General features: G+C 61.1%; 1 protein-coding gene across 2 annotated transcripts in view; it reads right to left on the reverse strand.

Annotated features, from left to right (window-relative positions):
* EPN1 (epsin 1) overlaps window positions 1-11418 on the reverse strand; it is a 17830-nt gene extending 6412 nt beyond the window's left edge. Inside the window, exons 1-6 of one of the 2 annotated variants that reach the window (XM_047094338.1) lie at window positions 11209-11416; window positions 8044-8369; window positions 3539-3788; window positions 2468-2592; window positions 1295-1369; window positions 759-842 (exon numbers count right to left, since the gene is read on the reverse strand). In XM_047094338.1, the coding sequence (XP_046950294.1) occupies window positions 759-842; window positions 1295-1369; window positions 2468-2592; window positions 3539-3788; window positions 8044-8271 (762 nt within the window). In that variant the 5' untranslated portion in view covers window positions 8272-8369; window positions 11209-11416. Of the gene's footprint in view, window positions 1-758; window positions 843-1294; window positions 1370-2467; window positions 2593-3538; window positions 3789-8043; window positions 8370-11208 lie in introns of both variants that reach the window. The other variant, XM_047094339.1, reaches the window with a different exon arrangement.
* Window positions 11419-11936: the final 518 nt, after the last annotated feature.

Below are 11936 nucleotides of genomic sequence, written 5' to 3' on the forward strand. Positions count from 1 at the left end.
GTGCCCCACCTCCCACAGGACAGCGGGCGCAGGCCTGGCACCCCCGTCCTCCAGGCTCTCGAGAGGTGGGGCATCAGGGAGACCCTCCGGCTGAGGCTAGCCCAAGCAGGCTCCTCTATCCAGTGCCCTGTTGTGGCTGCGGGGCCAGCCCTGGCCACCCGGCCACCCGCCCTCCGCCTCCCCATCAGGAAGGCGGCTACCCTCCTAGGCCACCATCCTTGAGGCCGGTCCCACAGTGAAGACGCTCGGGACAGAAACCCGAGTGAGGCCACGGAACGAGGCCGGCTTGGATGCCCGGCCACGCGAGGGACCCTGGCCTCAATGTGCACGGCCACGCCTCATTCACCCGTGAGGCCAAGAGAGGCGGAACGAAGAGCACAAGCTGAACTGCCGGCAAACGTCACGTCTGCACTGGGGGACTGGGGCCCCCGGAGGCCAGGGACCAGCCCTGTGTCGCTCGCCCGCTGACCCTCGGTGTCCCGGGAGCAGGCGGATGCTCAGGAGGTGCCTGGGCACACGTGAGCCACCCCCTTCCTGCCCGATCAGACCGGTGCTCTCACTGTATCTCGCTCTGGTCTCGCTCAGCTACAGGCACCGACCGCCACTCGAAACATCTCCGTGGCGGGGTCACACTCGAGCGCCCTCCAGCCCCCACACGTCTCCACGAGAAAACGGTTCCCTGCAGCCACAGCCACAGCCGCCTAGGGCCCCGCCCAAGGACCCGGGCGCCTGAGGGCAGGACGGCCTCCCGTGCTCACCTCCTCCTGGCCACCAGTCTCCCTCCTGCTCTCCTCTATGGCCATCTGAAGCCTCAGGTCGTCCCCACGGCGGATCCGCTCTTCCTGTTTGGGTCATGGAGGCAGGCGACAAGGGAGGGTCAGAATACGAGCGGCACGGCTGCCCCCCACCCCCGACCCGACAAAGGTGACTGAAAATTAAAATGGGATATGGACAATGTGGGAGGGGAGGATGGGGAGGCGCGTGCGGTCTGGGCTGGGGACACGGGCCTGGCCAGGCACTGCTCTGACAGGCTCGGGAAGTGGGGGCTAGGCGTCTGACTCTGCAGTGTCTGCTGCACTGGGTGGAGGTGACCAAGGCCTGGGCTGTGGCAGAGGGGACAGAGTGGCCACAAGGCATCTGCTTCCCATGCTGCGACTGCACCGTCGGAGGACCCACCTGACACGTGTGTACGGCAGGGGCAGGGCTGCTGTGGGGCGGGCAAGGGGGTGCAAGGAGTCGGGGACCTGAGGAGGGTCTGAGGGGAGCCCTAGGGAGGGGAGGGGGCTCTTCTGACCTTGTCGTGTTCCTCACGGCTCAAACTAAGGGCCAGCTGGAGCTGGACGTCGTCCTCAGGGCCGCAGGATGGGGGCTGGGGGAGAGAGAGCGTGAGGGGTCCAGGGCAGGACACGAGGTGGGGGGTGGGAGAGAAAGAGAAGGAGGGAAGGAGAAAGAGGAAGAGAGAGACGGAGAGTGTGAGGGGTCCAGGGCAGGACACAAGGTTGGGGGCGGGAGAGATAAAGAAGGAGGGAAGGAGAGAGAGGAGGAGGAAAGGAGAGAGAGAGAGAGGAGGAGAGAGACGGAGAGAGTGTGAGGGTTCCAGGACAGGACATGAGGTGGGGGGGGGGGGAGAGAACGAGGGAAGGAGAGAGAGAGAAGCAGGGAAGGAGAGAGAAAAGGAGGGAAAGAGAGAGAGAAGAAGAGAGAGACGGAGAGAGAGAGGAAGAGAGAGACGGAGAGAGAGGAAGAGAGAGACAGAGACAGTGTGAGGGGTCCAGGGCAGGACATGAGGTGGGGGGTGGGAGGGAGGGAGAGAGAGAAGGAGGGAAGGAGAGAGAAAAGGAGAGAAGGAAAGAGAGAAGGAGAGAGAGAGAGAGAGAGAGAGGAGGAGGAAAGACAGAGTGTGAGAGGTCCACGACAGGACACAAGGTGGAGGTGGGAGAGATAAAGAAGGAGGGAAAGAGACTGAGAAAAGGAGGGAAGGAGACAGAAAAGGAGGCGGGGGGGGGGGGGAGAGAGAGAGGAAGAAAGAGACGGAAAGAGTGTGAGGGGTCCAGGGCAGGACACGAGGTGGGGGGCGGGAGAAAGAAGGAGGGAAGGAGAGAGAGGAGGAGGAAAGGGGAGAGAAAGAGAAGGAGAAAAGGAAAGGAAACAGAAACAGAGCCAGGACGGACAGAACCAAAGGCACAGACACGGTCACCCAAACCGGTGAGGGACGGGCAGAGAGAACAGAAAGACCAGCAGGGAAGGAGCCACTCAGGACAGACACCCGAGTAAAGGGGACGAAAGCGGTCAGGACGAGGACACAGGAAGACCAGGTGGGAGGGCCAGCAGAGAGAGGGCTGGGGGTGGGGAGAGAGAGGGCACAGGCCCTCAGGAGGTGGGGGGGCGGGGGCTGAGGCATGAGATGGGATGAGAACGGAAGTCAAACCCCCAGAGTCAAACCGGTGCGCCCGGCCGGGCCCAGTACCTGGTCGGCCTCCTCCTTGCTCATGGCCAAGGCCAGCTGGAGCTGGAGCTCCTCCTCCCCGCTGCTCTGTGGCCACGCCTGCTCTGCCTCAGGTGGGGGCCCCGAGCCCACGGCTGCTGAGGACGCTGCGGTGGGGAGGGGCAGTGAGACCCAGCTGGACAAAGAGAAGGGACCACACAGCCCAGGCGGGGGGGGGGGGGAGAGGCTTCCTTTCCGGGGGGGCAGACTGTGAGCCGGGTTTATCCAGCCTCCCCTCCCCCCGCTCCGGGGAGAACAGGGAATAAGGAGTGCGGGGGGGGGGGGGGGGTGTCAAGGAAGGACAGCCCCGTGGGCCCAAGAACAAAAGCCAGCAGCAGAAGGAGGACGTGCAGGAGCCTCAGAGCCCACGACCTTGGTTCCCGAGCTGCATGCCCGGGGTCTGCTCAGAGCCCCAGGGCACACCGGTCTCCAGGCCCACATGCTCCCACGGGTCCAGGGCTGCGTGGCTGGGACCAGCTGGGTGTCGGGGGAAGAAGAGAACCTGCACCCTCGGCCCCCACCCCCACCGCGGGTGTGGCTGAGACAAGACGTGACCCGGAAGGGGGTGACTACCCGGAAGGAGGCACGGACAGGGTGCAGGGCCTAATGCCGAGCCAGGGGAAGCGCCCACCTGCCTGCTGCTCGCAGCTGGCCCCTCACTGTCGGCAGGCCCCCCAGAGTGCCTGCCGTCCCTGACCTCAGACCTCCGGCAACCCCCTCCAGGTCACTCCTCTCCGTCTTCGGCACTGCCCGCTCTCAAGCAGGGGCACACCTGGGCCCTCAGGCGGCCCTCGGTTAGTATTTGCAGGTGAACAGGGTACCTCTCAGCTCTAGGGTCCCACAGCGAGAGGGAAGGGACACAGGAGTGCAGAGGAGGCTCACGGCCCGTCACCCCTCAGATGAGGATACAGAAAGGATGGCACGGGGTGGGGAGAGCCCAGCGGCTGGGCACGGGGTGCCTGACAACGACAGGAAGCTTCAAGACGGAGGGGGGTGGGCCTGGAGGGAGCAGTGAGGGCGCAGAGGCGCGGGGGCTCCCGAGGCAGGCCTCACCCGTGGCGGTCTGCGCCAGCTTCTCCTTGGTCTTGAGCGCGTGGGCGCGCTCCTCCCGCAGCCGGTCCTCGTCACGGAGCAGGGCCACCAGCTGCTTGGCCTTCTCACGCACGTTCACGCCCTGGTCCTTGCCGTCACGGTCCACGTACTGGAAGTCCTTGAGCGTCTGCACCGCGTACATGTTCTCCTTGCACTGCTGGGACACGCGCTCCGAGCCGGTCTTGATGAGGTACTCCATCAGCGTCATGGCCTTCAGGGCGGGGGGCACACCGGTCACGCACACGGCGGCCAGGATCCCAGTCCCGGCGCCAACCCTCACGTCAGCCGCACACGGACAGACACGCGCAGCCCAGCAGGTGACTACGTGGCCGCGAGAGAGGACGCAGCGCGGCCACGTGCAGCCACTTGGAGGGACCCCACAGACACCAAGGAGCATGCGAGGCGGGCGTCCCCGACAGGCACATCCACGGAGGATGTGGTTCACAGGAGATTCGGGGCTGCCAGGGCTGGGAGACTCTCGGTGGACACGGGATCTGTGTGCAGGTGACGAAGATACTCTGCACCCAGGCAGTGGTGGTGGTCGCCCAACCCCGGGCCGGTGCTCTGTGCCACCGAACCACACGCTTTACAAGGGTGAACCGTACGGCACGGGATCTGTGTGCAGGTCAGTAAAAATCCAGAAACGGGGGAAAGGCAGGTATGGTCGCTGCAGCCCCTCCCAGGCTTCCCCGAGCCGAGCAGACCCCACTCTATTTCTCTGAAACCACAAAAATACGCCTGTTAAGTCACGTTCGACAGCACCCAGTGCTCGGACGGCCAGACTGGTTTCTCTCCCGTCCTGTCCACCTGGAACGTGTGTCATTACCGCCCGTGTAGAGCTCCGTGCCTCTGCAGACAAGGAAGCGACTTGCTCCTCGAGGTGGGAGGGAGGGAGGGAGGCACCAGGCCCGCGGGGCCTGTTGAGGCAGGGCTCTCTGCAGGGCACTCGTGCACTGGGACAGCAGGAACAAAGGGACAGGGAGGAGGAAACACCCTGTGACAGCTTCTGCATTTAAGAGGTAAGAACAAATTCTCTTTCCAACAAGTTAAAACAAAACGGGGGAAGAGACTCCGGTCGTCGGACGACAGGGCACCTTATGGTTTGCAGGGGACTCCGGGGGCTTCCCGGAGCCCCTGAAGGTCACCCAGACCACTGCAAAGCAACAGAGAGAGGACCTTCTGCTTCGGCTGAGCTGTCTGAAGAGCTACGCGATTTGCCAGGGAACCCCCGCTGTGGGGGCTTGACGTCTCCCCAACCTTCCTGGGGAGCCAAACCTGAATCTCACAGGCTTCCTGAAGGTGTGTGAACGGTATTTACGCCAGTAATCAGAGGTTAGTCTTTAACCAGCCCTCGAGGTGTTTACGCATCACAGTAGGAGGGACAGGGTGGAAAGCAGGCTCCCAAGGTCCTGGGCCAGCCGTGCTCTGGAATTCAGCTTTCCCGGGTTCAGACCAGAAAGGCCACACGACACATAAAACAGGATCTCCCAGCAGAAGGTCCCACCAACAGTCAAGCTACCCGAGACCCACAGATGGCAGACAGACCACCTCCCCTCAGCCTGGGATGGGACTTGCACCCAACAACTCACAAAAACTCGTTTTCAAAGCTCTGGAGCTGCAGTTGAATGGCCTGTGAACCCAGAAAGAATCCAAACACCCCACGGGTAACACGCATACATGTGAAGCACAGTGGGCCCGTGGTGCGGAAGCAGCACACGCACAGCAACGTAACGTAAACACGTAAGCGGATGCTACACACGCCAACCTCCCAGATGCGGCCGTGAGCAACATACGCAGGTGCAAAAAACCAGGAGCATGGGTCCGTGGAAAGTTCTAGAACAAACGTGGCAGACAGAAGGCAGGACAGGATGCTGCTGGGGGAGGCGGGGACATCCTCTCTCTCTCTCCATCGGGATGGTGGCTACACAGGTGTGCGTACACGTGAGCACTAACCAGGCTGCACGCTCGTGACACGTGTCACAACAGAAAACGTGAACCTATTCTTAAAAGTAAGCAACTGGACAGCCCAATAGTCCCTGCTAATTTTTGAAACAGCTTGCTCCTGGATCCCCCAGGACACCAGAACACGCATCAAGGAGCCACACGGGGCACCTGGGCACTCAGTTGGTTGAGCGTCTGACTCTTGGCTTCGCCTCAGATCATCACCTCGTGGTTTGTGGGTTCGAGCCCCGTGTCGGGCTCTGCACTGACAGCATGGAGCCTGCTTAGGATTCTCTTTCCCCCCCTTTCTCTGCTCCTCCTCCTCCCCTGCCTGTGCACATGCGCATGCATTCTTGGGCTCTCTCTCTCTCTCAAAATAAATAAACTTAAATAAAAAATCAATGTTTACAAAAGTAAAAAAAACAAAAAAACAGGAATCCACAAACAACTTCTCAAAGGGCCAGGTGCTAGATAACCCTGCTTTTCAGGCCACATGGCCCCCATGCTATAGGGGAAGCAGCCGCAGATGAGCGGGCCTGGCCATGACGGATAGAGCTTCACCCACCAACACAGGTGGCTGCCCAGATTCAACCTCTGGCCCATAGTTTGTTGACCTCTTGTTTTAAAAGATAAAAACTGAGAGACACCCGGGTAGCTCAGTCAGTTAAACGTCCAACTTCAGCTTAGGTCACAATCTTGCAGTTTGTGGGTTCGAGCCCCACGTTGGGCTCTGTGCTGACAGCTCAGAGCCTGAAGCCTGCTTCAGTTTCTGTGTCTCCCTCCCTCTCTGCCCCTCCCGTGCTCGCGCTCTCTCTCAAAAACATTAAAAGATAAGTAAACATTTAAAAGATAAAAATTGAGACCCTGCATTCCTCGGAGCAGGGAGGTGACACAACCCAGTCAAGAGAACGGGTTCCAAGGCTCCCCTCCCACCCCTTGCCCCCGGGTGGCCCCGAGCCTCTTTGTGCCTCAGTTTCCTCACCTAAAAAGTGGGGACAGGAAAAGTACTTCGTGGTTCTCTGCCTACAGCAGTGTTTCTCCGGCTGCACTTGGTCCATGAGCCCCAGTGAGCTTCCCTTGCAGTTTCAAGAGGCCCTCCAAATCCCATCCCCTCCCTTCACCTCCACACAAGGGCTCACCCAGACCCCCCACCCCTTCCCCGATTCTCAGCTAGACAAATGCCACCCAGTCCTTCACAACAAACCACCAAATATCGGACCCAACATCGGGTCCGTGGGATTGAGGCCCCAGTCCGGGTTTGTCAGGGTGGGTGTGAGAAAGAACACAGCATTTCCAGGTCTGAGAAACGAGGGAGCACCGTGCCCTGGGGCACAGCGCAGGTCCCAGCCAGAGTCCATGAGACCGGGGACCTCGGCCGCCTCATCCACCACCACAGACACAGCAGGCCCTTGGCCAACGGTCCCCAAACAAACGTCGACAAGAGGACTTGCCTGAACCTCGCTCTCCGGCTCCCACCCCAGCAGCCGGACCCTCACACGCAAGAACATCCACAGGCCGCCCTAAGCCCCACTGCTGGGAGTGGGGGCCGGCCACCCGCGCCAGCCTGTGCCCACCGCCGCTTCTTGGCCCAAGGGGAAGATGCCAGGCCCCAGACCAGTAAGCTGAAAAACCGCTCACGGGCACTCCCCAAAGACACGTTCCCTTTGACCAAAGCCTCCAATCTGTCTGTTTGCTGGGTGAGGACGCACACATCCGCCACCAGGAACCAGTCAACAGACCACTTCTGTGGTGGGCACTGTGTCCACGTTTCTCAACGTGACACTTGCGTGTGTCCTTCCGCCCAAAAGTTCCAGTTCTAGAAAATGGTGAACATACAAGGGGATTCGCGGCAGTCTTGTTCACAAAAGCAAAACGTCACAGATCACTTAACGATCCGTCACCAGGTAGCACTTGTTGAAAAAGTAAAAAAAGGAAGAAAATAAAGTAACGAATCTTTTATATCCTAAAGAGGAATGACCTCTGAGCTGTGGCTTCACCTTCCTTTTTAAAACTGGGGTACGATTTACACTTGCTATAACCCACCGTCCTCCACTGCAGTCCTGAGCCCTGATAATTGCACACGGCCACGTATCCAGCGCTGCAGTGGTACTGCGGCTCCACAGCCCCCCAAACTCCCTGGTGCCAGGGGACATGTGCACACAGATTGTTCCGGAGGAAAAACAGAAGCGGGGGGCACCAGCTGCCTCTGAGAGGGACCTGGGCTCTGGGCACACAGAGGGACGCACACCGTGCACCTGCTTAGGCCTTCTGTGCGGATCAATCTTGCAACTGTTCCACGTTCTCAAGAAGTTTAAACCCTATGACTCAAAACTCCTAAGACCCTTACCCGTCTGCTGCCTTCGTTAGGTGAAAAGGAGGGCGGGAGGGAGAGAGGTTCACATAAACACCCAGAACTCCAAGTCCTCAGGCACACCCCCACCGGAGCCCCGCGCGCGCGCGCACACGCCTGCCCGCCCTCGAGCACGCGTGCATGTGAGGGCCGGGCTGCAGGCCCGGGCACTGACCTTGTAGACATGCCGCCAGTTCTTGCCATGGTCATTGAGCCGCTTCCAGATCATGCTCATGATCTCGGAGAAGGCGACAACGTTGTAGGTGAGGTCAGCGATCTCAGACATGAGGGAGCTGGATGGGCCCCAGGGGTCGTTGCTCGTGGCTTCCCGGACCTTGATCTCGGCCTCCGAGTAGTTGTGGACTATGTTCTTCATCTGGCGCCGCAGCGACGAGGTCGACATGGCGGCGGGTGATGGTGAGGGTGGTGGGCCCCCCGGGGTGTGGCGAGACAGGGGCGACTGGAGGAAAAGACAGCAGCAGGGGCTGGGGGTCACCGCATCTGAGGAAGAAAGGCCCTTTAGAAACACAATTGGGACCTGGGGCTGTCCAGCCTGCAGCTCCGCCCTCGTGGCCCCCCACCCCCACCCCGGAGTCAAGGATGAGGTCCTAACCATAGCCTAGAAGGCTCTGGCCCTCGTTAACCCCCGTCTTAGTCACCCGGTCCGTCTTTCAGTTCCTCAAACATGCCCAGCTCCTTCCTGCTTGGGGGCCCTGCTCAGTGAGGCAGGGTGTGCAGTGATGGATCACAGACGGGACACCGCAGTTCGGTACTTCCGAGCCCGCTGCCCTGGGTGGGCCAGGAACTTCCACACCTGTTTTCTCCCCTGTAGAGTGGGGTTTTGTTCCACAACCCAGGGGGCTAAGAACCCGGCGCGTGGGCAGTGCACTATAAACGTGGGTGGTGTCACGAGATGGGTCATCCTGCTCTTCCTCAGCTCCCAGGTCACTCCTCGTCACCCCCAGGGCTCTGCTTAAGTTTCCCAGATGTCACACACCCCAAATGCCACCACAGTCATGGTTCCCCAGGGGCCCCATCAGTATTTTATACCCGTGGGTCTGATTCTGTGGCTGAGGCCAACCCAATAGCCCCATGGGGACAGAGACCACGTCTCTGGGGACAGCCGTCCCGGAAGAGCCATTCAATAAACAGCTAGGAAGAAGGGAAGGAGGGAGGGCTGGAGTGGAAGAGGCAGACTCCATGGCAGAAACAAGGACACACAGGGTGACCACTAAAGGGAATGGAGCAAGAGGCAGGGAACGCCAGGGGGACAGGCGTACCAAGGGTGGGGGGGGGCGGGAGGCTCGGGGAGGAGAGAGAAGGATGAGCCCGGCTGCCCACTAGGTCTGAGCCGCATGCCAGGTGCTCGCTGACCAGGAGATACCCATTATCTCAACACCACCAGCGGGGCTTTCGGAGGCCAAACGATTCAGCCCAGGTCACACACTAAGCGCAGCAGCACAGACTCAACCTCTGGCTGCTTGGACACCAAAACCTACACTTTTAAACTAACCTGTGTTGAGAGCAAGATGACGGGAAGGAACAGAAGGGCGGGAACCAGGTGGAAGGTGACTATCACAGCAAGCGGTGGCACGAGCCTTACCCCGTGCTAGGCATTCTTCTCCATGCTTTACACACGGTGACTCAATTAATCCTCCCAACTCCGTGATTCACAGCACCTCACGGGGGGAGGAAACTGAGGCACAGGAAGAGAGACTCCCCTGCCCTGGGACACAGGCCTCACCCTGGCTGCAGAGCAGACTGAGCACCTTGGTCCACATCCACTCCAATAAGCCCTCCCACAACCTACCTACGTCCTGGGATGGCCGGCTGGCCCCAGCTTTGAATTCCAGCTGGAGAGCCCAGGCACAGGGAGGCAGATGTGAGGCGGTCAGGGGGCCCAGCAGGCCAGCTGGATGCACCAGGACAAAGAGCTGATGTGACCAGCACAGAAGAGACAGAGGGAAGGGAACAAGACCAACAAGAAGAGAAAGAGGCACAGAGAAACCAAGGCAGAGACAGTACTCAGAGACCAAATCACAACCAGAGACAGTGAGGCGAGACAACGAAGAGAAAGGATCAAGGCCCTAGAAGGAAAAGAAAGAGACAGCGACCCAGCACTACAAACTCATCAGAGAAAGAAAAACCAACGTGTGAAACAAAGAACAAGTAACTTGGGCCCAAATCCTGGCCATGAGCTACCAGCAGAACAACCTCCTTGAGACTCAGTTTGCTCAACTCTGAAAAGAAGGAAAGAATTCCTACCCGGCAGGCTTGCTGATTAAATAAGATGGGTACATAAAGTGCTTGGCGCCCTGCCCACAGATAGTAGGGGCTCAGTAACGCTGCCTGCTATTATCAGAAAAAGAACATTTCCAAAGGGCCGGTAAAGGAAAACGCACTACTTTAACGCCGGGTAATTACACTAAGCTGTGTTAGAAAAAACAGTCCACAAAAGTGCACGCATGCTGCTCAGAATGAGAGCAAGTTTTTCAACACAAACGGACTCACAAAGAGAAGTATTAGATCGAGTAGAGAACGAACGATATGGCAAAACCCTCAAGGGGTACTCAAATGACTGATGTCAAACATGTGCTGCGCGGAGCTGGAAACCTGTAAGAGCGGAATGCAGGGGTCCCAGCAGTTGACTGCGGGGCGAGCTGCTTCACCGCTACCGCCTCCAGGAACACGCACAGCGACGCCAGGATGCAGGAACTGTGAACGACCCTAACTTTAAACACTAGGAAGCGAAGGTTTGGAAATGAAAGAAGTCACCTGATAACCAGTACAGGCTGGCCAAGGAGTGGGCCTCGATTCTACAGCCCGGCTCTCGACCTCCCACCCCTCTGGAGACTCCAGGACCTGGGGGAGGGGGCAGATTCCAGACCAAGCAGCAGACGTGCAGAGGGACCTCGGGGTTGGGGATGTGCGCGAGGACGATGAATGGGAAAACGGAGGGGAGGAAGATGCACAGAGACGGGGACTAGGGTCACCGGGAAATGCAGACACGGTGGCCCAGAGGAAGAGAGGAGGCAGAGGGGAGAGGGAGAGAGAGAGGGGGAGAGGGAGAAAGAGACAGCGGCACGACCACCAATCCTGAACACCACACACCGACACTGACAGAGGTCGACACACGGGGACCGGCGCCCAGTGGAAGCGCCACAGCGGACGCGGGCAGCGCCGAGGCCCGGGCGGAGGCCGGCGGGATACGGACCAACACAGACACCGCGGGGTGGAAAGGCGCGGGCGCCGACACACAAAGGCCGCGGTGATGAGCCAGGGGCCGCACGCGACGGACGCCCGAGCGCCCCCGTACCGCCGTACCCCGGCCCGCGCTCACCTCGGCCTCTCACGCCGGGCTCCGGGGGGTCATGGCGGGCAGCCCCCTGCCCCGCTTGGCCTCGGTGTCGCGGGGCGCGCGCCTGGCCGCGGGCGGCGGACACGGAGGCGCACTCGGGCGCACGCGCGAACGCACGGAGGGCCGCACGCCGACGGCCCCGCCGCCCCGGCGCCCGGGAGGGGCGCAGAGAGCCGGGCGGGGGAGGGGAGCCGCCGAGCGGACGGGAAGCAACCGAAGGAGGCGACGGACCGGAAGCGGAAGTGGCGGCGCGCCCCGCCCTCCGCGCCGCATTTGGCCCCGGCGACTCGGCCGCAGGGAGCTTGCGCAGTCGCCGCTTCCGCGGCCCCGCCCGCCCTTTACGTCACTTCCGGCGCGCGAGCGCCGTGGCCAGACGCGGCTGCGAGGCCTTGGGGACGCCCTTGAAAGAGTGGAGGCCTCAAGAGAGGCCCGGCCGGCAAACTCCGCCGAGGGAGGTGGGGGAGGCGAGGAAGGGGCCGCGCCGTGCCGGGCCCGCGAGGCCACAACCCCGGCACCCCGCGGTGCTCTAGGCGCCCCCTCTCCTTGCCCAGCGGGCGCACACGCGGAGCCCCGCCCCCAAGCGCCTGCCCCGGGCAACCGGCCACGCAGGCGGGGGTGTGCCCGGCAGGGCGCGCCAAGGGCGCCACGGCCGGAGGGCAGGGACAGCCAGGCGCCCGCAGCCTAGGGCCAACGACCGGGGTGGGGGCGCG

The sequence above is a fragment of the Lynx rufus genome, unplaced genomic scaffold (assembly GCF_022079265.1).
Source record: "Lynx rufus isolate CCGP_SWC_20201006 ecotype Redwood Valley unplaced genomic scaffold, mLynRuf1.p SCAF_39, whole genome shotgun sequence".
NCBI classification, from domain to species: Eukaryota; Metazoa; Chordata; class Mammalia; order Carnivora; family Felidae; genus Lynx; species Lynx rufus.